General features: G+C 47.4%; 2 protein-coding genes across 5 annotated transcripts in view; one reads left to right on the forward strand and one right to left on the reverse strand.

Moving 5' to 3' along the window:
• The window catches only part of LOC143808228 (elongation factor G, mitochondrial), a 31,330-nt gene extending 24,171 nt beyond the window's left edge, over positions 1–7,159 (reverse strand). The window contains exons 1-8 of one of the 3 annotated variants that reach the window (XM_077290669.1): positions 6,629–7,159; positions 6,028–6,180; positions 3,854–3,986; positions 2,675–2,879; positions 2,466–2,582; positions 2,244–2,394; positions 2,012–2,166; positions 514–598 (exon numbers count right to left, since the gene is read on the reverse strand). In XM_077290669.1, coding sequence (XP_077146784.1) covers positions 514–598; positions 2,012–2,166; positions 2,244–2,394; positions 2,466–2,582; positions 2,675–2,879; positions 3,854–3,986; positions 6,028–6,180; positions 6,629–6,703 — 1,074 coding nt within the window. In that variant the 5' untranslated portion in view covers positions 6,704–7,159. Of the gene's footprint in view, positions 1–513; positions 599–2,011; positions 2,167–2,243; positions 2,395–2,465; positions 2,583–2,674; positions 2,880–3,853; positions 3,987–6,027; positions 6,201–6,628 lie in introns of all 3 variants that reach the window. The other 2 variants (XM_077290670.1, XM_077290671.1) reach the window with 2 other exon arrangements.
• Positions 3,143–25,201, forward strand: LOC143808230 (uncharacterized). 2 transcript variants are annotated; one of them, XM_077290675.1, is made up of 3 exons: positions 3,143–3,282; positions 20,545–20,620; positions 24,545–25,201. In XM_077290675.1, exons 2-3 carry the CDS (start codon positions 20,593–20,595, stop codon positions 25,144–25,146), a joined length of 630 nt encoding a protein of 209 aa, XP_077146790.1. In that variant the 5' UTR covers positions 3,143–3,282; positions 20,545–20,592; the 3' UTR covers positions 25,147–25,201. The 2 variants fall into 2 exon arrangements, with proteins under 2 accessions (XP_077146790.1, XP_077146789.1); XM_077290674.1 differs by having other exon boundaries at positions 3,145–3,282; positions 20,542–20,620.
• Positions 25,202–25,448: the final 247 nt, after the last annotated feature.

The raw sequence follows: 25,448 nt of genomic DNA on the forward strand, positions 1-25,448 counted from the left end.
AAAATAAGACTAGAAGGTCTTACACTGTGCTAGATGTAACATTGTGGATCCTGTGGTGTGATAAATCTGGCTCATCTTTAGACCGGCTGGAGAACACCACCAGTGGAGTGACTGAAATCTGATCCAACACTTTGGCACATTTTTGGTGCATATTGTCACATTATGAAGCAAACTCTTTCTGCTAAAATATTCCTCTTAAATAAGCGCCTATCTACAATTGTGGCGCCAGTGTATGCCATCTGCCGGTAACCACCTCTAGTTTATAAGTCTAGTCTATACAGCGTGTTCTATATTCAATGCTCACATATACCTTGGCGCTCAGCTTCCTTCTGTTCACATTTGACTTATGGTGCTAGATGTTTGGTTTTTTTTATTATTAATAAACATAAATATGTCACAAGTCATCAAATACTTTTTTGGCACAAACTGCACCCAGAATTGTAGTGCATTTGGCTTAGTAGATGACCCCAATGAATTTTCCAAGCACAGATTCAATCATTACTTAGTACCTACTTCCAGCTTAAATGCGAGACCAACAAATGGATGGGAGTCATCTCTCATGGGACTCATCAAAATCTTAGTAGGCTCTTCTGAATTCCTAAAAATATATGCATGTCATTAGTTGTCACAGATTGAGGTTTAGGTCATCAAAATAAGTATAACATCAGCTGCATTACAGCCGAGCATCCGAGCCCCTAATCATTCTCTCTATAGGACACGTCCTGTGACAGCAGAAAATGCCTAGAATGAATGGAACGTCGGTATAATAACAGGTCTATAAAGAGAAATCAGGCACTAAATGTCCATCAGAGTCAGACAAGTCTTATTCCCTAGATGATCAGAGATTTAAACATACGTGAAATAACACGGTCCAGGTACAGGTACCAAAAAAGCCACAGACTGCCTGAATAACATGCAAAGCAGGCAAAGGAGTTTAGTGCCTTAAGGAGTCAGATATTTTTTTTATTCATTTTTCGCTGCCCTATTCCAAAAGTTAAAACTTCTTTATTTTCCTTTTGCTTTTCATGCGGGACTACTTGCAGTTTGCAAAGATATAATTCATTTTAACATATTTAATGCTGAAAAACCGCAACATAATACACTGCAGAACACAAAAAAAAAATAAAAATGGGGTGAAATGGTGGGAAACAAAATGCAAGTCCACCTATATTTATGACCTGGCAATGAGATTCTCTGGATAAATATGATTTAATTGATATCAAACTAGCAATCAGTTTTAGTGGTTATGAAAAAGCTTCAGAACTATATATTATTATATACTACACACACACACACAATGTTTGCAGACAGGATAACAGGTTCAATTTGGTAGGTTTTGCCTTAAAGGGGTATTCCCATCTCCAGAATCCTATCCCAATATATAGTGGGTGTAATAATAATATTAGAAAATACCTTCAATTAAAAATGTAGTATAGTTTTTCTGATTCTCTATGTCATTCTTCATGTGCTGGCATTGCAGGACCTTAGGAATCCATGGTTACCACCACCAATATAGTGACAGCTAGCTGCTAGTGCAAAAATCCAAAAGGAAGTTAAACCGCACCCTATGTTCGTACTGCCTCCATGTGCATAAGGGCGCATGTCAATGCCAGGGGGTCCAACCCGGATACAAGTCCATAATCCAAAGAGAATCAAAAAGACAGCGTCACAATGGACAGTGATAATAATCTTAGGTTTTAATCTACCTCCTGGGCGACGTTTCGGTCCAAGGACCTTTATCAAGCATGCTTGATAAAGGTCCTTGGACCGAAACGTCGCCGCAGGAGGCAGATTAAAACGTAAGCTAGCTGCTAGTGGTCGTAACTACATGGATACCTAAGGTCCTACAATGCCTACACATGAGGAAAGAGACATAGAGAATCAGAAAAACTATACTACATGTCTAATTGGAGATATTTGCTAATATTATTATTACACCTACTACAGATTGGGATATGATCTTGGAGATGGGAATACCCCTTTAAGCCGAGGTAGGACTCGGAGAACTTACTCTTCATTCAGAATTGCATAGTTGGGAACTTCAGATGGGTCAGGAAGGTAGTCCAGGACAGCATCTAGAAGCGGTTGCACACCCTTGTTCTTCAAGGCGCTCCCTACTAGTACAGGGGTGAATATCCTCCTCAGGGTGGCCCTGCGGATAGCCAACTAAAGAAGACAGGACGAGTTCCCATAAGCAAAGAAATAGGTGTAAGCACATGCACACATTTAGTGTAGTAGTCCACCTTCAGATCAGTAATGGATGGGATCTTCTCCTCCAGAAACATCTCTCCTAGGATATCATCTGAATTGGCCACACTTTCTATCAGCTCTTGCCGTCTGTCTGCCGCTTCTGCTCTGTAGTCGACTGGTATATCGTCGTAGCGGATCTGCTGCCTGAAATGACACTCATTGGTAACCTACAGATGACACACAGCAGTAACCCCCAAGGATTCAGATCTACATACCCAAACTGCCCATCAAAATAAATGGCACGCTCATCCACAAGGTCTATGATTCCTTTGAAATTTCCCTCAAGTCCAATCGGAAGCTGGATAAACGCTGCATTGTGGTTTAATTTAGACCTGGTACAAAAAGCAACCAAACATTTACCCAACAGAAGGAAAGCACCATGAGCGATCGCATAAACCACGTGTATGGCAGCTGGTGTGCCCACCTCAGTTGCTGCACAGCCCGGTCGGGGCGAGAGCCCAATCTGTCACATTTGTTGATGAAGGTTAGGAAAGGGACATTGTATCTCTTCATCTGCCGGTTCACCGTCATGGTCTGACACTGGACACCCCCAACCGCACACAGGACGAGGATAGCGCCATCCAGCACTCGCAGGGCTCTTTCCACTTCAATGGTAAAGTCCACGTGTCCTGCAGATGGAATATATTGAAGATACATTTCAGCTGAGATCGGCTACATGGTCACCAGTAGTGAAGACCTCCAAACTTTCAGTAAATGAAAAAGGACAACTATCTCCAGAGGCAAATTTTGCATGTTCTGCTGAAGCTCCAGCGCCCAATCCCTGCCCATGAATACTTAATCCCGGCCATTTCAGAGCATCATTTCCTGACGTGACACAGCCATTTTCCATTTGCAGCTCACGACACTGACTAGCGGCAGTTGAGCCTGGATCACATGACCACGACTAACGCCTCTCATCGCAATTCAGTGGACCCTGCGCTCTGCTGTTCAGCCCCTCGGTGAGGTGTTTACACAGGATTTCATTGCCAGAAGACCCCGCAACCGCGAGGAGCCAAGCAGAGAAGACAGGACGTAAGTGATATTGGGCGCAGCACTTGAAATACGAGATCCACTAGACCTGGGACAGTTGGCAGTTATGGCAGCGCTAGGACAGGGGAAACAGTAGCAGACCATGACAATCAACCAGGTCCCTGAGTACATTTGTGAAAGGACCTCTGAAAACAGAAAAAAAGGAAATTTTGTTTAGTTGCCCATGGGCAACAACTCCACTTCTCCATCTACTTGTCCTCCTCATTTGGTCGCTGCTAGAAATCTTAACGTGGCTGGCTGCTGCTATATCTGAGACTGTAGGCAGTTCAGTATGGGGCTCAGATGCTCCTGTAATCTGGACATACTAATCATCTTCCATTACAGACCCTCCTAGGTCTCCACAGGATGAGGCTATGTGTAGTGCAGTACAAGGAGCATATGGGTTAAACTCATCCCAAACCACGTTCCTGGGCCACAATGTCTTAGACTGGATGCTCCGCAGACAGTATCAGGGACATATACCAGCATGGCACCTACACTGTGCACCATGCCCGCGCAGGAGCAGCCATATGTGGTCACTCACAGCCGCCGACATTTACATGCTATACCGTACCTGGCGTGTCAATTATGTTGATGTTCATGTTTTTCCACATGGTGTAGGTTGCAGCAGACTGAATGGTAATGCCTCTCTGCCGCTCTAATTCCATTGAATCCATAACAGCGCCAACGCCATCTTTACCTTTCACCTGGAAAAAAGCAATCCAGACATGTAAAGGTTTGGCCCGATTCACAAACCAAGCTCAGACATCCATGAAAGGGTCCATGATGAAAGAGCACATGGATGCCGTCTCAGAATACACGGCCGGGTGAATGGGACACTAGGTTTGCCTTTGAACGTCATTTCTCCATTCTGTGAGTAGGTGTATATCAGACTGCACTCGGCGGACACTGTCCGAGTTATACCCAGGCTTCTCGCCAGTGAGTCAGTAAGACAGAGTCAGTAAGACTGACGCTGGTTCCTGGCATCTGCACATCAACTACAGGTGAAATGAATGGTGCGCATGATACAAGGACAGCTTCCCCGAGAACCACATAGACTAATAGGGCATGGCCTTATGATATTTTTCAGAGGTATCATGAAACAATTTTCATTCAAGGTGTCCATTGTAACAATTTTCAGCAACAGTTGGAAGGCTAAAAATAATATTTATATATTCCATTCAGTTCAGCCAAATAATCTGTTAAAATGGAAAAAAAAGCATCTGATGCGACCAACATAAAGAAATAAAAGCATCCTTTTATTATAATGTCTTTAAAAGACTCCAGGAAGCATCACAGAACGACTACAGAACTGCTGCATGTTTCAGCGCACTTGGAGACAGTCCATAGTCGATTTGTGGGATGTATTGAGGATTCTTTTGCCATTCTGACCATTCACCTGAGCCAAAGGTGCAGGAAATTCCGACTTTGGATGGGGGTGAATCAATACAAAAACTTGTATTCTTCTCTAATATCCTGGTATGTTGATCTACAGCAAGGAGGGTGTGCAGCCTTTTTTTGCTACATGGGTCATATTGTCAGACCGAACAAACGCACATGTCTGCAATTTCACCATAATATTATTGCCTGCTGTAAGTATATGCCATAAATATCTTACAGGTGCTAGATCCAATTTTAGGGCTCCCATCCATCAAGAAAGTAGAGGCATTCTTTCCAATGGTTTGCAAAGCAGAATGGAGAAAATCACATACTCCGCTCCCCCCATTGTAGTACATGTCAGATGCTGTAACAGCCCTAATCTGTGTTACCTGCCCCCACCACCAGTACACAGCAAGCTGCCAGTCAAGGGTGTGGGTGGGTTATACAGTGTAACTCTTAGCTCTGCTACATCTACATCAGACAAGGTATTCTATGAAAACCACAGCAAGCAGCCCAATAAGTGACACATCCCTGGAATCAGGCTCACTTGCCCTATATTACAGTATGGTACTATCACATTAAATAGCAAAAACCTGCTGACGGGTTCCCTTTATCACCCACGGATAGGAGATAACTTGCTGATCGGTGGTTGTCCCACCGCTGGGGCTCACACCGATAAGACGGCGAAATCTTAGCCCTGTTATAGTTGGGCGAGCAAGCAAGATGCCCGACTGATGCTCCATTCACACTATGGGACCGGGCTGTGCTCCGCAGTCTCATAGTGAATATATAGGGCAGCGGCAGGCTGTGTGCACTGCTGCTCACTTCTAACAGTGATAAGAGTGCCCGCTGTGCCGATCGGTGCGAGACCCACCGCTCAACAAGTTATCACCGATCCCATGGACAGCCGACAACCTGCTTTAGGTGAGCCCACTGGTCCATTGTGTTACCAGAAACCATAGCACAGTACTATGCATCCGGACAGGAATTTGCAACACAACTGGCCATACACGTCAGACAGTAGCTCTAGACAGTTTTGGCCGCCTGGACAGTGGCCCGCGATCTCGGCCGCCTGGACAGTGGCCCGCGATCTCGGCCGCCTGGACAGTGGCCCGCGATCTCGGCCGCCTGGACAGTGGCCCACAGGCTCGGCTGTCAGCTACCTCTTCTGATGCTCCCATACATGAGTACATGCTCGTCCGCTGGTGCCTGTGCTCTGTATAGGCAGAGTGAAGTCCCCACTAGACACCTATGGGGGAGGCCCATAACTGGGAACATGTCCTGGGAGGGCTGGAGGCACCGCACACCGCCGGCACTGTACGTCGGGGGTCTCAGGCATGTAGCAGCCTGAATCAGGGCTCCACTCACCTCATGCATCTGCGCTATCCGCCCGGTGTAGTACAGAATACGCTCCGTCACCGTGGTCTTGCCGGAATCAATGTGGGCAGAGATCCCGATGTTGCGGATCCTTTCATTGGGGATGATGCCAGACGAGCAATGCCGGAAAAAGGTCAGAGGCAGCTGCAACACAAAATACACATCTGAGGCCAAAATAAAGAGTACCACATAGGCTACGTTCACATTTGCGTTGTTGGGCGCAGCGTCGTCGACGCATACCGACGCATGCGTCATGTGCCCCTATCTTTAACATGGGGGGCGCATGGACATGCGCCGGTATGCGTTTCAAGACGCATGCGTCATATAGACGCACAAGACAGGGCGCAGGGGACGCTACTTGTAGCGTTTTCCCTGCGCCGAAAGTCCCGATCTGTAGGATCTTATGACAACGCATGCGTCGCAAAACGCTGCGTTGTGTACATGCGTTGTTGGTTGCGTCGCCGACGCTGCGCCCAACTACGCAAATGTGAACGTAGCCATAGATGCTCTGCCACAAGTCCTAGCATGGCCGGTGCCTCGGTATGCTGAGACTTATAGTTCGGTGTCCCGCAGACATCTAGGAAAGTTTTACCTGACACCCAGCGGTCACCGCGCCGTGCCGAGGTAACCGGGGGCCGAGCACAGCCGCTGCTCGCAGGAGACGCATAGCTGCCAAACTCCCCGTGAAAGTCACGCTGATCTCTGCGCAGAGGAAGAGAACCACTTCCGGGAGTCTCCGATGCCGGCAAAGGTCACACAGAGACAACTTCCGGCAGGTGGAACGCACAGACCACTATCCCGGAAGTAATAGTATGCAGCGTGTTACCCAACTCTGCGGTGAAATCCTCCAGCTGTGCCTTGTGTTCTATGGTTTACCGGTGGTCAGCAGCTTCTGTGTGGTTTCTGCTGCCCATGGAGATGTTGGTCCAGAAATAACCTTGGTGTGGCCCCCGGAAACATGGCAGTAACGAGGGTCTCATGCTGTTCGTCTGTCACTTGGTTGTAAGCGAGCGCCCCCTGGCGAGGAGGCTGCAGAAGACCGGAGCGGCTCGTTCCCTGCGGTGTGTGGGGCGCTCTGGGAGCTGCTGCACTCGACAGTTCGGTGACCCTCATCTCGTTCACTGATTTTTGCTTATGGAAACTTCCTTGAAATTATAGATACCTGATCTCATCCTATGACTGCACTGGGTCTTCCTCTTATCCCATGCTACTCTCAGGGACTCCACTGAGCAGTGCCCACCCTGTCCTACCAGTGCCCGCCCTGTCCTTCCAGTGCCGCCATGTTCTACCGGTGCCCGCCCTGTCCTACCAGTGTCTGCCATGTGAAACCAATGCCCGCTCTGTCCTATCAGTGCCCGCCATGTGAAACCAGTGCCCGCCCTGTCCTAGCAGTGCCCGCTCTATCCTAGCAGTGCCTGCCCTGTCCTAGCAGTGCCTGCCCTGTCCTAGCAGTGCCTGCCCTGTCCTACCAGTGCCTGCCCTGTCCTAACCAGTGCCCGCCCTGTCCTACCAGTGCCTGCCGTGTTCTATCAGTGCCCGCCATATGAAACCAGTGCCCGCCCTGTCCTACCAGTGCCCGCCATGTTCTATTAGTGCCCGCCCTGTCCTACCAGTGCCTGCCCTGTCCTACCAGTGCCCGCCATGTGAAATCAGTGCCCTCCCTGTTCTATCAGTGCCCTCCCTGTTCTATCAGTGCCCGCCCTGTCCTACCAGTGCCTGCCATGTAAAACCAGTGCCCGCCCTGTCCTTCCAGTGCCACCATGTTGTACCGGTGCCCGCCCTGTCTTACCAGTGTCTGCCATGTGAAACCAATGCCCGCTCTGTCCTATCAGTGCCCGCCATGTGAAACCAGTGCCCGCCCTGTCCTATCCGTGCCTGTAATGTGAAATCAGTGCCCACCATGTCCTACCAGTGCCTGCCATGTGAAACCAGTGCCCGCCCTGTCCTACCAGTGCCCGTTCTATCCTACCAGTGCCTGCCCTGTCCTACCAGTGCCTGCCCTGTCCTAAAAGTGCCTGCCCTGTCCTACCAGTGCCTGCCCTGTCCTAACCAGTGCCCGCCCTGTCCTACCAGTGCCTGCCATGTGAAACCAGTGCCCTCCCTGTCCTACCAGTGCCTGCCGTGTTCTATCAGTGCCCGCCATATGAAACCAGTGCCCGCTCTGTCCTACCAGTGCCCGCCATGTTCTATCAGTGCTTGCCCTGTCCTACCAGTGCCCGCCCTGTCCTACCAGTGCCTGCCATGTGAAATCAATGCCCTCCCTGTTCTATCAGTGCTCGCCCTGTCCTACCAGTGCCTGCCATGTAAAACCAGTGCCCGCCCTGTCCTACCAGTGCCTGCCATGTTCTACCAGTGCCCACCCTGTCCTACCAGTGCCCGCCCTGTCCTACCAGTGCCTGCCATGTAAAACCAGTGCCCGCCCTGTCCTACCAGTGCCTGCCATGTTCTACCAGTGCCCGCCATGTTCTATCAGTGCCCGTTCTGTCCTAGCAGTGCCTGCCATGTGAAATCAGTGCCCGCCCTGTCCTACCAGTGCCTGCCATGTAAAACCAGTGCCCGCCCTGTCCTACCAGTGCCTGCCATGTTCTACCAGTGCCCACCCTGTCCTACCAGTGCCTGCCATGTAAAACCAGTGCCCACCCTGTCCTACCAGTGCCTGCCATGTTCTATCAGTGTCAGCCCTGTCCTACCAGTGCCCGCCATGTTCTATCAGTGCCCGCTCTGGCCTACCAGTGCCTGCCCTGTCCTACCAGTGCCTGCCCTGTCCTAACCAGTGCCCGCCCTGTCCTACCAGTGCCTGCCATGTGAAACCAGTGCCCTCCCTGTTCTATCAGTGTCAGCCCTGTCCTACCAGTGCCCGCCATGTTCTATCAGTGTCAGCCCTGTCCTACCAGTGCCCACCATGTTCTATCAGTGCCCGCTCTGTCCTACCAGTGCCTGCCATGTGAAACCAGTGCCTGCCCTGTCCTACCAGTGCCTGCCCTGTCCTACCAGTGCCTGCCCTGTCCTACCAGTGCCCGCCCTGTTCTATCAGTGCCTGCCGTGTCCTACCAGTGCCCGCCATGTTCTATCAGTGCCCGCTCTGTCCTACCAGTGCCTGCCATGTGAAACCAGTGCCCGCCCTGTCCTACCAGTGCCCGCCCTGTCCTACCAGTGCCCGCCCTGTCCTACCAGTGCCCACCATGTCCTACCAGTGCCCACCATGTCCTACCAGTGCCCATCGTCCTCGTTGTGGAGTGTCTCGTGCTGTCTTTAATTTTCAAAGTGCAAATAAAAAAATCATCAATAGACAAATAAATTGTAGAATTGTTCTTGTACTTACCGGTGTGTGTTCCCAGCTGTGAGCACTTGAGTGGTATAATGGGTATATTCAGTGATGGGCGTGGGAAGCCAGTGCCCAAGACTTGGCCAATGTTGTCCCCCCTAACTTAGGCTACTTTCACACTAGCGTCGGGAACAACCCGTCGCTGTGCGTCGGGCCGAGGTTCCCGACGCTAGCGTGGTCTCCGCCGCACAACGGGGGCAGCGGATGCATTTTTCCCACGCATCCGCTGCCCCATTGTGAGGTGCGGGGAAGTGCGGGGAGGTGGGGGCGGAGTTCCGGCCGCGCATGCGCGGTCGGAAAAAGCGGACCGTCGGGAGCAAAAAACGTTACATGTAACGTTTTTTTCTCCCGACGGTCCGCTACCACACGCCCAAGCGTCGCAAAACGGACGCGACGTTTGGCAATGCGTCGCAAATGCGTCGCTAATGTTAGTCTATGACGAAAAAACGTATCCAGCAAGAACTTTTGCTGGATGCGTATTTTCGGCAAAACGACGCATTTGCGAGGTATAGCAGTTAACGCTAGTGTGAAAGTAGCCTTAGTCATAATGTCCCTTGAGGCTTACTGAGGGCGGCGGGGCAGGGAGCCTATGTCTCACTACAGGATCCAACTGTATCACTTCAGTTTAGAGTGGCAGTGTGCACTCTGTATCTCTGGCGTTAGCGACATCACTTCTTAGGAGCGCAAAATTTATAACAAAAAAACCCATTAAATAGCTATGAATTTTACACCCGGGACAACGGCCGCTGGGGCTGTAGTTCCCCACACCCACTACAATGCTGTGTGTAAGAAACCGACCACCAAACTACGGAAAAGCATGAAAATCCAGACAAGATTATATAGATAAAGTATGTCTTTATATAATAATAGCAACAGTTATACTAAAATAAATTGTGTGCACGTATCAGGACAAATTATATAAGATAAAAATGGAAATGCAATTATAATCAATATTATAGATGTTGAACCCAAGGATAGAAGGAAATCACAACAATTTATTAGGCCATATCCAATGGGGATATGTGGGCTGCTAGTAAAGGTATTGAAAAATAACCAAAGATTAAGTGAAAAAAAATCAGAAAAAATGCATTTAAAAAAATAATAATGATTATCATTAAATCAATCAGTGAAAGAGAAAAAAGCTTTTATAGGAACAATTAATGTGCAGCAGTGTAAAAAAATGAGCAACAGAAGCTCCATGTGGTGCTCAAAGTGCATAGTGCATCAAGTGCAAAACCAAATAAACAATGGAGCTCTGTACCTTTAGGTGCCACCAGGTCCTAATGCCGCGCACACCCCGACGTGCGTTTCGGAAATGAATTCCTTCGTCGGGGTGGCGTGTTGTAAAAATCAATGGGATTATATACTGTGTATATAACCAGGAGGATCCGAGTAGCCGGCGTTACCAAGGTTACAGAGAAGCGAGAAACCAGGACGCCGGGACACAAGCGGCGCCGCTTACACCCGGGTCCCCAATATCGGCTGCATACACTTTACACAGTATATAAACCCATTGATTTCTACAACACGCCACCCCTGGCGGAGGAATTAATTTCCGAAACGCGCTATTATTATATAAATAAAGACATATTTTATCTATATAATCTTGTCTGGATTTTCATGGTTTTTCATAGTTTTGGTGGTCGGTTTCTTCACTCTGAGTGGTTCCCACTCTTTCGTTATAACACCGGGGACATTTTACTTTACTTTTATATTACATTTTTTAGAGTAATTGCCATATGAACATTGATCCCTGAGGTGTTATTATTGTGCTTTTCTAACATATTTGCTGTGTGTAAGTCATACAATTCTAGATGACGCCTGCCAATACTCTACTAAGGGTAGGTGATAAATGTACTGTTGTGGCAGTGCTTCTACATAAATTTGGTGACCTCAGTGTTCACGTGCTGTACATGCTAACATCGCCACTAAGGTCAGTGATTAGCTAGGGGCTAATAAATGTTGCTAAAAAAAATGAAAAAAATTATTTAATTTGAGAAAAAATAATAAACGCCCCAAAATCATGTCATAGGTATCACTGTGTCCGTAACAATCTGTACTAAAAACCATATTTAGCAGTCATGGTGAATGGCTTAAAAATCTGAAAAACGAAGTCAGAAATGAAGCTTTGCTTATAAAGCGCGATTCAAAAGTTGTGTGTATGGGAGGAAAGCCTGGCTCCTGGGACAAGGGTGTCTGGAGCTCTGTGCTTCCATCCTCAGAGGCTACTTTGGCTTGTTTGATCTATTTAGCATATAGGAAAGAGCACCACAAATTGATGGAAACTTTGCAGTCCTATGACCAGACATCCAATAAAGATGGATGCCTTTCTGGGTTACTTTGACTTTTCAATGGCAGCAGACATGGATCAGATCTATGATCTGCAGCAGTGACATAGCAAAGGAGAATGGGAGATCATCGATCTGATCCATGTCTGCTGACACTGCTGCACTTTCTTCCTACCAGCACAGGACCTGAACTGCATCAATAAATCGCATCTCTCTGCCTTAGATCACCAACTCATAGTGTTGAGCTGGGGCATCCTCGTTATTTCTTTTCAGAGGGGTGAAAAAGGGTGTTCATACCTCGCATACAGTATATTTTGATTGATGGAGCACTGGCTGCCCAATATTATGCCAAATGTATCAAAGTGTTTATCCGCTTAATATATTGCAATAACATTATAGAGCACTGTGTACTTACAATTGCTTACTTTGCCTTTCTACCCAGCTAATTTTTCTGTCTTCTCTGCTTTATGCAGAAACAGGAAGTCTCTTGTCCCTGCATTTACCATTCCTCACTTCAACTTCTGACCCAGCTGCTCCCTCCTCCCCCTGCCAGGGACTTTTGCAGGGACTGATGATTAACTCATGCAGGGAAAATTGACGTACATAGAGCTTAGAAGGATTCAGCTAGTAAGTTTTTAATCATGTGATGTCATAGACCTAATGGAAAACTGAAGAATTAACTGGATATAAGGGTAAAATGAGCAATTGTAAGTACACAGTGCTATATAAAATGATGACTACAATGTACTGTATTAAAAGGATAAAAATCTTGATGGGAGTGCTTCTTTAAGAGTCATTTGCATCCAGCAGGCTTTTGATCAAGATTGGAATAGGTAACTCCAGTCTTGACAAATTCCCCCCTATGGCCGGGGTCACACTTGCGAGTCCAATGCGAAAAACTCGCATCAATACCCGGCACTCGGAACCGGAGCGTGCGGCTGCATGTATTTCTATGCAGCCGAACGCTCCGGTCCCGAGTGCCGGTGGCAGTGCCGGGTATTGATGCGAGAGACTCGCGCAAGTTTCTCGCATTGCACTCACAAGTGTGACCCCGGCCTATGTGTGACAGAAGCTTAAAGCAGATTTCCACTCCAAACCTGAATTAGTTTCATACTTATGAATAGTGCTATAGTTAAAGTAGTTTTCCACTACTAGGACAACCCCTCTCGATCCTAATGTTTGGCGTCGATAAAATCAAAACACCTCTACTCACGTCTCGTGCCAGGATCATTGATTCCCATGAATTTAATTGCCGCTGTTTGTCCCCCATGTGTTAGGTTAATATGTCTGGCTATTGGGGTATCTCTTTTCTTAACAATATCCTTGAGATGGTTCCCCATCCTCCTAATCGATAAAGGAATCAATAAAGTTGAGAGATCCTCACGAGGAGGTGACTGGGCCAGATTCACCTTGTAGCAAGAAGTGAAACGGGTTGGGTGGTGTACTGTGTCGTGGACCAAGGAAAGCCTGGAGGGGCATAATTCATTGCCTCACCAAATCTGACCTTGGATACATGGCGGCCGACAATAGCATGACCTGAGGAGGGACTAAAAGGTGGGACCAGATGCTACTTCAGGACTGACCTTGGGAAGATGGCAGCTGACCCCTAGTGATTTGTAGCCGGGATGACCCAAAGGAGGGATCGGTATATGCATGCAGGCACTGTAGGAACACAGGAACCACGGAAACAGAGTGGACCGGCTGACGTACAGATGAGCGGCAGGTGCGGATAGGACCGAGTGATGAACAGAAGAGCACTGGCAGGTGCGGACTGGACCAGTTGATGTACAGATGAGCTAGCATGGCTGGTAGAAAGGCAGGCGGGCACAGCAGGTATGCAGGAAAATGAGCACTGGGACCTGAGAACTAACAAGAGTGTTTAGTAACAAACTTACAACGTTGCAGAGGCACCTCCATCCTGGAGTAGGTGTCTTAACTTAAATAGTGTCCTCCAGCAATTGGCTGGGGACACTATAGGAGGAAGTGCACAGACGCTCCAATAACTTGAAAAAGGCATCTGCCAAAACGTGTAGTTTTAGGGGGTGAGGGGTTAAATTTTTGTCTATACATGTAACATTTTTTGATTCATTAAATATTGAGAAGTTCTTTGCATAAACCTCTATCACTGTTCCTTCAACGTTGGATGCACTCCTTTTTTTTCTTTTTTAAGTGTCTACTGGCATATGATACATGTCAGGTTTCTTTATACTAGTTTATAGATTAGGTTGGCAATGTCACCCATTCTGTCTCCTGAGATGTTTTCTGCTTATGTGTTTGGATAAATGCAGTACCTCTCTGTATTATAACTTTCCCATCCACCCGTGGATTCATTTTCAGGTGTGCCTGGTCTATGTGTGTCCTTGGTTTTTAAGGATATTGATATTTTTAATGATTATATTATACTTTATGTTTTAATTCCCACCTTTGTTATATCTATACCTAATTTGTTTGTTTTTTTTCTGTTTTCTATCTTGAAAACTGACCTTGCTATTGCAGTACATATAGAATTGGCTATCTTTTCCTACTCTTCCATGCAGAAGCTACAAATATCTCAGAAAGCAAGGGCATCTCCTGTGTACAGCCCTCTTCAGGTCAACACATAGATTTTCAAGGCCTGAGCTCTGTCTGGACTATTCCAGAACCTTGATCTTATTTTAGTAAAGCCATTCTTTTGTTGATGCCAAAATTGACTGGTATTTTGAACTGTTTGTAATCCCCTCCAACTTGACTAAAGTCCCAGCTCCAGCTGCCAATAAATAACCCCAAAGCAAAATGCTGCCTTCACCATGTTTCACTGTATGTATAGTGTTATTTTGGTAATGCACAATAATTGGCTTTTTGGCCATAATTCTTAAAGGTTCATTTGGCGCAATGTTAAACCTTCAAATATACAAAATCAGGAAAGGGGAGAGGGAGTCAACTCACCATTATCCATTGCACCTTTCTTGGATCAGATCCTCTGCACGGAGCCATCCTGGTCTGGACTTTTCAAGAGTAGTATGAAAAAGAAAGGGATTCTCCAGTGTAGGTTAAATGTTTAAAAGTTTACTTTTATTTTGTCTTCATAAAAATGGACATTCTGGCATACCATTGTATACCCACCAACCGGACCAACGTGTTTCGATCTTATGCAGTCTTAATCATGGCCTGACCATAAGTGGGTATACAGTGGTATGCCAGAAGACAAAATAAAAGTGACGATTTAAACATTTAACCTACGCTGGAGAATCCCTTTCTTTTTCATAATTAAAACTTCGCCTCATCAGACCATAACACATTTTCCCACACGCTTTTGGCAGACTTGATGTAGGTTTTGTTGTCACAGGTAGTACACAACCAATACTTGCCAGAAACTCCTGTAGCCCCTTAAACATAGGCCTCTTGGCAGCCTCCCAGACCAATTTTTTTTCTTGTCTTTTCATGAATTTTTAAGAGACACCCAGTTTTAGGTAATGTTACTGTTGTGCCAAAATTAGGCCGTTTCTTGTTGGGCGTCTTCAAAATGTTCCATGGTACAAGTACTTCTCACTAAATTAGAATATGATCAAAAAGTTCATTTATTTCAGTTCTTTAATATAAAAAATGAAACTCCTCGATTATATAGAGTCATTATAAAACAGAGTGATCTATTTCAAGTGTTTATTTCTGTTAATGTTGATGATTATGGCTTACAGCCAATGAAAACCCAAAAGTCATTATCTTAATCTTTTCTTAATCAATTCTTAATCTTTATTTTCAGTTTTGTGTTAATGAGATTCTCGTGCCCTAAGGCGGAGCTGGGGTATGTGGTGCTCTGATTAGATATTCATAATGCAGACTGCTGACAGGTCTCTGATCTCTCATTGACCTGCCCCCTAGTTTGCATAATGAATACCAGCACAAACTGAATAAAAAAAAAACGCTTTTGCAGGCAGGTGCTGGCCGTGGCAGCTGTGCTGCAGCATAATCACATGATTACTGTGCACTTAATCCCTTTTGCTTATTTAATTGAGCGAGAAAAAAAAAGTCAATTTGAAAATGGTGTCCAGGGTGCCTGTGCAGTAGCAGCTATCGGTATGTATAGAGTGCTGATAGCTGCTATTGCGCAGGGCGTGGAGGAGGAAATCTTCTCCGGCAAGATGGTGCCACTGGAAGCTCGAGTCAAATGCCGCTGTCAGAGATTGACGGCGGCATTTAACAGGTTAACAGCCTCGGGTGGATCGCGATTCCACCTGCAGCTGTTGTGGGCACATGTCAGCTGTACAGATCAGCTGTCATGTGCCCAGAAAGGTGCGGGCTAAGGGGATAAGTTTGTTTCCATATGAAGAAGTTTATCGTTATATTTAATGATCATGATAAACTTCCTCTATTGTAGACACATTTTTTTAATAAATATCAAGGTTGGCCCTCTATGCTTCATAGCTGCAGTGTAGATCTTGATAAATTCATTTATAATGATACTAGATGGCAGCCCGATTCTAAAGAATCGGGAGTCTAGAATCCATATATACTTTATTTATTCAAATGTAAGAATAATACAATTAATAAATAATAGTAAGAAAGAACAAAAAATGGCTGCACTCACCAGCTCTTGACAATTCTTGACAGTACGGCACATTTCTGATTGGTCGCTCGCGGCAGGCGGCAACCAATCAGAAAAGTGCCGCGCACCACGAAGGCATATATCTTTGTCCACCCTGAGCGGGTGTAGGACGCTGGTGACGTCACTTATCTCCGGACATTATCTCCGGACAAAGCCACGGAAGTTGGCACAAATTGCCGGAAGTAATATTCTAGGCAATTATATATTAGATTGTCCTGTCACCAGCCATGTGTACGATTATCGGCCGAAAGCCTCTCTGGAACCAATAATCACCCCATGTAAAGGTATCTTTATAAGTTAAAGATTCAGAATACTATGACTTTTATCATATCCTGAACAGTCAAGTTTTTTATGAACCGTTAAGGTTTTCTGGTTGAAGTAAAAAAAACTGAGTGTTTACAGTTTGAAACCATAAAATGTTGAAAAATTATGTCATTCTTGAGTATATCACTCAATGGTGCTCATAACCGTGTCAAATTTGATCTATAATATACTTTAATATACGTTACTTTAATCTTTAATATACTTAAGAACAGGGCCCCAGACATCACACAGGGGGTCTGAAACACCACACAGTGGTCCAAAATATCGCTGTGCTCTGCCTGGGGCCCCTGTGCTCTGCCTGGGGCCCCATATGCTGCCTGGGGCCCCTGTGCTCTGCCTGGGGCCCCATATGCTGCCTGGGGCCCCTGTGCTCTGCCTGGGGCCCCATAGGCTGCCTGGGGCCCCTGTGCTCTACCTGGGACCACTGTGCTCTGCCTGGGGCCCCATATGCTGCCTGGGGCCCCTGTGCTCTGCCTGGGGCCCCATGTTCTGCCTGGGGCCACTGTGCTCTACCTGGGGCCCCATAGGCTGCCTGGGGCCCCTGTGCTCTGCCTGGGACCACTGTGCTCTGCCTGGGGCCCCATATGCTGCCTGGGGCCCCTGTGCTCTGCCTGGGGCCCCATATGCTGCCTGGGGCCCCTGTGCTCTGCCTGGGGCCCCTGTGCTCTGCCTGGGGCCCCATGTTCTGCCTGGGGCCCCTGTGCTCTGCCTGGGGCCCCATGTTCTGCCTGGGGCCACTGTGCTCTGCCTGGGGCCCCATAACCGCCTGGGGCCCCTGTGCTCTGCCTGGGACCACTGTGCTCTGCCTGGGGCCCCATATGCTGCCTGGGGCCCCTGTGCTCTGCCTGGGGCCCCTGTGCTCTGCCTGGGGCCCCATATGCTGCCTGGGGCCACTGTGCTCTGCCTGGGGCCCCATATGCTGCCTGGGGCCCCATATGCTGCCTGGGGCCCCTGTGCTCTGCCTGGGACCACTGTGCTCTGCCTGGGGCCCCATATGCTGCCTGGGGCCCCTGTGCTCTGCCTGGGGCCACTGTGCTCTGCCTGGGGCCCCATATGCTGCCTGGGGCCCCTGTGCTCTGCCTGGGTGTAGGACACTGGTGACGTCACTTATCTCTGGACATTAGCTCCGGACATTATCTCCGGACATTAGCTCCGGACATTATCTCCGGACATTAGCTCCGGACAAAGCCACGGAAGTTGGCACAAATTGCAGGAAGTAGTATTCTAGGCAATTATATATTAGATGGGCATTTCCTGAAGGAAATACATGGTGCTTGAACAGCGCTACCAGCTTTACAGCAGCACTTTTCACACACGGGACTGGGGGGCGCACTTACTTTTGCACCCGGGGCCGGGAGCGCGCTTACTTTTGCACCCGGGGGCGCACTTACTTTTGCACCCGGAGGCGCACTTACTTTTGCACCCGGGGGCGCACTTACTTTTGCACCCGGGGGCGCACTTACTTTTGCACCCGGGGGCGCACTTACTTTTGCACCCGGGGGCGCACTTACTTTTGCACCCGGGGGCGCACTTACTTTTGCACCCGGGGGCGCACTTACTTTTGCACCCGGGGGCGCACTTACTTTTGCACCCGGGGGCGCACTTACTTTTGCACCCGGGGGCGCACTTACTTTTGCACCCGGGGGCGCACTTACTTTTGCACCCGGGGGCGCACTTACTTTTGGGGCCGCACTTACTTTTGGTGGGCGGGGCTCCTCGGCCTCCGATTTGGTTGGTGGGGCCCCTCGTCCTCCGATTTGGTGGGTGGGGACCCTCGGCCTCCGATTTGGTGGGCGGGGACCGGCCTCCAATTTGGTGGGCGGGGACCCTCGGCCTCCGATTTGGTGGGCGGGGACCCTCGACCTCCGATTTGGTGGGCGGGGACCCTCGGCCTCCGCTTTGGTGGGCGGGGCCCCTCGGCCTCCGATTTGGTGGGCAGGGACCCTCGGCCTCCGATTTGGTGGTCGGGGACCCTCGGCCTCCGCTTTGGTGGGCGGGGCCCCTCGGCCTCCGATTTGGTGGGCGGGGTCCCTCTGCCTCCGATTTGGTGTGCGGGGACCCTCGGCCTCCGCTTTCGTGGGCGGGGCACCTCGACCTTCGATTTGGTGGGCGGGGCTCCTCGGCCTCCGATTTGGTTGGTGGGGCCCCTCGGCCTCCAATTTGGTGGGCGGGGACCCTTGGCCTCCGATTTGGTGGGCGGGGACCCTCGGCCTCCGATGTGGTGGTCAGGGCCCCTCGGCCTCCGCTTTGGTGGGCGGGGCCGGGCCCCTCGGCCTCCGCTTTGGTGGGCGGGGCCGCTAGGCCTTCGATTTGGTGGGCGGGGCTCCTCGGCCTCCGATTTGGTTGGCGGGGCCCCTCGGCCTCCGATTTGGTGTGTGCTCTGCCTGGGGCCACTGTGCTCTGCCTGGGGCCCCATATGCTGCCTGGGGCCCCTGTGCTCTGCCTGGGGCCCCATATGCTGCCTGGGGCCCCTGTGCTCTGCCTGGGGCCCCTGTGCTCTGCCTGGGGCCCCTGTGCTCTGCCTGGGGCCCCATGTTCTGCCTGGGGCCCCTGTGCTCTGCCTGGGGCCCCTGTGCTCTGCCTGGGGCCACTGTGCTCTGCCTGGGTGTAGGACACTGGTGACATCACTTATCTCCGGACATTAGCTCCGGACATTAGCTCCGGACATTAGCTCCGGACATTAGCTCCGGACATTAGCTACGGACAATAGCTCCGGACAATAGCTCCGGACAAAGCCACGGAAGTTGGCACAAATTGCAGGAAGTAGTATTCTAGGCAATTATATATTAGATATGCTAATGATTTCTTCCAGGCTTCTGGGCATTCGGTGCCTGGAAATTACAGCGCCGAACAGGTCAGTTTGCCGCTGATGGGAGGAGGGTATCATTATAATGAAGTCAGGAGGCAGTGATTTCTTCCAGGCACCGCACGCCCCAGAGCCTGGAAGAAATCATTAGCCTATAACATTATTATAAATTAATTTCTAAAGATATATACTTCAGCTATGAGGCATACAGGTGAGACTGGGTTAACCATCTGTTACCTGTATGCCCATAGTAATCGTCCAGGTGTGACAGATTCCCTTTAATGTTGGCCCTCTGTGTATTTGTGTTTGATATTTATGTTAGATGATGGCAGCTAAGGACTGACTACTACAGGATTTACCATGAGTGTAAAAGTGATTGGCTAATTTTGAATACAACCACGTCCCCAATGAAAATATAGTATTTTATTTTTTCCCAAAATCATTTCAGGTTTTTTTCTCTATCAATCGATTTGTCTAGATTATGGGAGACAGTAAAAGGTGTTCTGAAATGATTCTTCTTGGTATGATTTTTTTACATCAACTGTATTTTCATCCTGCTTGCAAGAAGACTGTGGTACCGACTTATTAAAAACTGGCTTGCAGGAATAAAATGCACCAAATTCTTTAAGAGGCGCAGCTGCTTCATGAATTCAGTGCATCTAGACATAGCCGCACTCTGTCCCAGTCCCTCCTCTGGCTCCTACCTATCCTTGCGCATTTTGGCGAAGCTGGCCGAGAACTTTGCATTGCACAAAAGATTTGCAGTGTTTCAAAGTGTTTTACACTAGTAAATAGTAAAACGTTGATGCATTTGTCCCTGTATCTTCTTAACTGTCATTTTTTTTACTGTCAGACCTCAATGTGGACCAAATAATTAGGTTTAGTTCCTTTTGCAAATACACCAAACCTGGCAGAATCCAGAGATCTTGTCAGCTTTGGAGCAGCGGTTGCAAGCTGTATAACAAAGTGCTTGTGAGCACTGTGCACTTTGTCTTGGAAACCGGCCACCTCTGGTAGACTGCAGAGTGGGATGGTAACCTTGGCAATGACCAGAAAACTGCTAAATTAAAAAGCAAAGTGTTTAACGAGCACTTTGCGATTTTCACCAATTATGAAGATGAGACATCTTCATTAAGGAATATAATGAATATACACATGTTGTATCATTTTCTTGTTTTAGCAGTATTACACCCAGTGAAGCTTCAGAACCGAAAGTCAAAAAAACGCACTAATGAGTGACAATCAAAGCAACAGTGTTGGTAAGTAGCTACTTTTCTTTGTCCAGCTACAAAAAAATGGGGCATATGTAATGTTACACGTAATGAATATGCAGAGTATTCTATTTATATGATCTGATTATACAGGGTACTTTTCTTACTCCTTTCCAGGTGTATCCTCGTTTATCCTCAATTTTGTTGTGTTAGTACTAACGTGTTGTTTGATTTTTGTGTCTTAAAGGGACTCTGTCACCTGAATTTGGCGGGCTATGTTAATGCCCTGTATTTGGTCCGATGGGCGGTGTTTCTTCTTTTTTCCTCCACCCCATCCTTCCCGCTGTCCACAATATTTTCTGAAATTGGAGTAGGTGTCCTCCATAGTTCGCGCATGCGCAATGCAATCTTGCCTCGCGCACGCGCAGTATGCTTTGCCCAACACAGAGAAATACTTCCGGAACATAGTGTGCCGGCGCATGCGCAGTAATGCTTTTCGGCTTTGCCCGCAGATGGGCAAAGCATACTGCGCTGTTGTGAATTTGCTTTTTGCTCCCTCTAGTGGTTACTAGTTTTTTGACTCTGGTTTTTCTGTCATTCCTTTTATCCGCACCTGGGTCGTTAGTTAGGGGTGTTGCTATATAAGCTCCCTGGACCTTCAGTTCAATGCCTGGCAACGTTGTTATCAGAGCTAGTCTGCTGTGCTCTTGTCTACTGATCCTGGTTCCAGTTATATCAGCTAAGTCTGCCTTTTGCTTTTTGCTATTTGTTTTGTTTTTGTATTTTTGTCCAGCTTGTTCCAAATCTATATCCTGACCTTTGCTGGAAGCTCTAGGGGGGCTGGTGTTCTCCCCCCGGACCGTTAGACGGTTCGGGGGTTCTTGAATTTCCAGTGTGGATTTTGATAGGGTTTTTGTTGACCATATAAGTTACCTTTCTTTATTCTGCTATCAGTAAGCGGGCCTCTCTGTGCTAAACCTGGTTCATTTCTGTGTTTGTCATTTCCTCTTACCTAACCGTCATTATTTGTGGGGGGCTTCTATCCAGCTTTGGGGTCCCCTTCTCTGGAGGCAAGAAAGGTCTTTGTTTTCCTCTACTAGGGGTAGCTAGATTCTCCGGCTGGCGCGTGTCATCTAGAATCAACGTAGGAATGATCCCCGGCTACTTCTAGTGTTGGCGTTAGGAGTAGATATATGGTCAACCCAGTTACCACTGCCCTATGAGCTGGATTTTTGTATTCTGCAGACTTCCACGTTCCTCTGAGACCCTCGCCATTGGGGTCATAACACTGCGCGTTCGCGAGACAACATTGCATTGCGCACTCGCGAACTATGGAGGACACCTACTCCAATTCCGGAAAATATTGCGGACAGCGGGGAAGGATGGGGTGGAGGAAAAAAGAAGAAACACCGCCCATCAGACCGAAAACAGGGCATTAACTTAGCCCGCCAAATTCAGGTGACAGAGTCCCTTTAATAAAGTGATCTCTCTATATTAGTATTTATTATTGTAGCTGTAGAAAAAAATGGAGTTAAAGTGAACCTGCCGCCACCAAAAATGCTATTTACCCACACATGTATTGTTAATCTGCCGGTAAATAGCATTGAAACAATGTCTGTCTGTATTTCTAGAGCTGAAACTACATAGATACAAGGAATTTATATTCTCCCTGCATCGGCTCAGGGAGCCGGCGGTGCAGGGGGCCGTTACAGTCACCACTCATTATACAGCGAACGTGCTGTGATGGTGAATGACCAGATCTGTGTGTGAAGGTAGCTTATGGCATCCACTAAGACAACCCCCATCTCTGTCTATACCCTAGCAGTTTGTAGAAAGAAGCTGTGAGGAAAAGTGCACACATTAGAGTGATTCCATTATAATGGAGGAGAGTAAAAAAGTGTTGCTCACCTAGGTGCTTGCACGGTGCCCCTGTTTGGAATTCCACCTACTGTCGCTTTGTAAGAGTGGTGGACTGTACTATTGTGTTCCTACCCTAAAGACACCAATCTGGCTATGCTGGGTATTATAATGTGAATAGTGTCATACAGTTTTAGATATATTCTGCAATGTGTAAAGTGAGATACTCATTATAGGCGTGACCTGGTTAATGTACGGTGGGGAACAAGTATTGTTAGCATAATAGGCATAAGGTGCAGTAGGAATATTGGAAGTGTAAAATATCAGATATGTGATATAATACATAGGTTAGGTTTTACGACATAAGCTAATGTCCATAAGGTAAGATTTGGTAAACAGTATAAATGTAATATGTTTAATGTATGCAAATGCAATGCATAGTGACTGTAAAAGTATATTTGTCAGCTACAGACATAGAGACAGACATAGTTAAGGTTTGGAACTAGCCCACAGTGGGAAGGGGTAAAGCCCCATGAAAAAGGGAATGCTTCCTGATAGCAGACTAGATAGGAAACTACAGTAACCAAGTTCAAGTTGCAGTGAGAAAGCATCTATCGTTCGGGGCAGTGGGAAGTCTTACTTGACTCCCTTGCAGACATTCCTGCAACGTCCAGAGCTCAAGGCTCAGTGCAGGTAGTATGAAGAGTGCCTTATCCTCTGGTGTAAAGGGTACGATGGACATGGTACCACGTAAAGGGAAGGTAAAGGATCCCAGGTGCAATGCTGAACTGAACGGGAAACCCCTGGGCTGACAATAACAGTAGCTATAGGGAAAGTCCAAGTGGAATGAATAGTAATGCTGAACTGAACGGGAAACCCCTGGGGCTGACGGGAACAGTAGCTATAGAGAAAGTCCAGGAGGAATGAATAGTAATGCTGAACTGAATGGGAAACCCCTGGGGCTGACAGGAACAGTAGCTATAGGGAAAGTCCAGGAGGAATGAATAGTAATGCTGAACTGAATGGGAAACCCCTGGGGCTGACAGGAACAGTAGCTATAGGGAAAGTCCAGGAGGAATGAATAGTAATGCTGAACTGAACGGGAAACCCCTGGGGCTGACGGGAACAGTAGCTATAGGGAAAGTCCAGGAGGAATGAATAGTAATGCTGAACAGAACGGGAAACCCCTGGGGCTGACGGGAACAGTAGCTATAGGGAAAGTCCAGGAGGAATGAATAGTAATGCTGAACTGAACGGGAAACCCCTGGGGCTGATGGGAACAGTAGCTATAGGGAATGTCCAGGAGGAATGGATAGTAATGCTGACGACACACTGTATTAAGGAAACAAGCAATAACAAATATTGTGACCAATACTGCATGTCACAATCTGATGAACTTGAACTGTCCTGTAAACTTTTGCTTGTTGAAATTAATTGCTTGTCCCCTGAGTCATACAGTATGTGTTGTCTCCAGAAGATGGAGGCCTGGAGGAAGTAGGGCCCTGAGGCCTACAGGTGAGTGTGATGCACCCCACATCTAGTAGCACATTGGGACTAGGACACGATCTTCCTGTAAAGTGTCAGGGCGTCATGGCTCGGGGAGCGCCCAGATAAAAATTCTCCATATAGAGAATAAAAGCACTTTGAAGATAGGCTGCACAGATGGAAAAGAGTTTCTCGCTGCAAGATAGTTCATTGAGGGTCCTTTTACTCAGACTACGCATTTCAACGCCATGCTCTAGCTGTCACAGAAAAGGAACAGGTTTAGCTATTGAAATAGACAGTCAGCTGGCCTCTTCATACAGCTCTGGCCACATACTAACACATCGCACTGATAATCCTGTACCAGACACAAACCGGAACAGCACCGGTAGGACCTGTAACTGAAGATCAGGCGTTAAGTACTGGTATATTAGCAAGTTGCATGAACTATATATGGATAAGTAGTTATAAAGATTTATGACTTTGACACTGAATTTTGAGTCTATTTTGATTTAAAAAAAAATCTGCAACACATTCTGTAGCTTATTGTCTGGTTATAAAGCATCCCATATTATGGACCTTAGTAATCAGTAACAGTATCATCTAATCCAGTCTGTAATTTCTTTCTCATAGTTCCTGATAAGAATGATGACACCACCAATGAGTTGTATGAGCTGATCCAATTCTTAGATGAAGTTTGTCCTACAATGGATTCAGGAGGTAATTCTGCCGAACATGATGAAAAAAATTCTATCTTCCATTCAGCACCAGAAGATGAGAATTGGACATATCCTGAAGAGAGTACCAACTATCCGAATATAAATCCATATGGTGCTCAGTACCACATGCAGCACATGCATCTTTCCAATGTGTTAGAAAGGGGCTTAAGTGGAATTCATTCAGAACTCTGCCAGCTCAGTAGATCAGTGCTTCAGTTAGCTTATGGCATGAAAGAATGTGCCGACACCATGGGATTCTACACAGCAAGGATGCTGGCATTCCAGAAAGAAATGATTAACACCACCTCAAAGACAAACATTTCCCTCCAAACTGGAGTTCACTTGCTGAAGGAGCTTATAGCAAAACATGAACCCTGCCTCGCAGACAACTCTAACAACCAGGATGGCAAATCAGGCCAGTCTGATGAAAGCAATTCCAAGCGACATTACAGGGATACCGAGCCAGGATCCTCTGATGCTAATGCTTTACGTTATTCTAAAAGACACAGAAAGTAAATATCTAATATTTAATGAATATTAAAAGTCTTTCCATCCTTATGTGATTTTTTTAGACAGATGATTATATTTTTTTGTGATAAAGAGGCATTTGTTTCTTTAATCCCTCACTGACATATGACATACTTGTACGTTAGAAGCCGTCTCCCTTACTTTGAAGCGGGATTGCACACCAAACACACATCTTTCCCTGCACATGATGGCTGATTTAATCAGCCATTATCAAAGGACTACACCATAAAGAATCCTACCGCTATCACCAAGTGTCAAGGTACGACACCAGAGGGGTCACGCAGATCCCC

Source organism: Ranitomeya variabilis, chromosome 2, assembly GCF_051348905.1.
Source record: "Ranitomeya variabilis isolate aRanVar5 chromosome 2, aRanVar5.hap1, whole genome shotgun sequence".
NCBI classification, from domain to species: Eukaryota; Metazoa; Chordata; class Amphibia; order Anura; family Dendrobatidae; genus Ranitomeya; species Ranitomeya variabilis.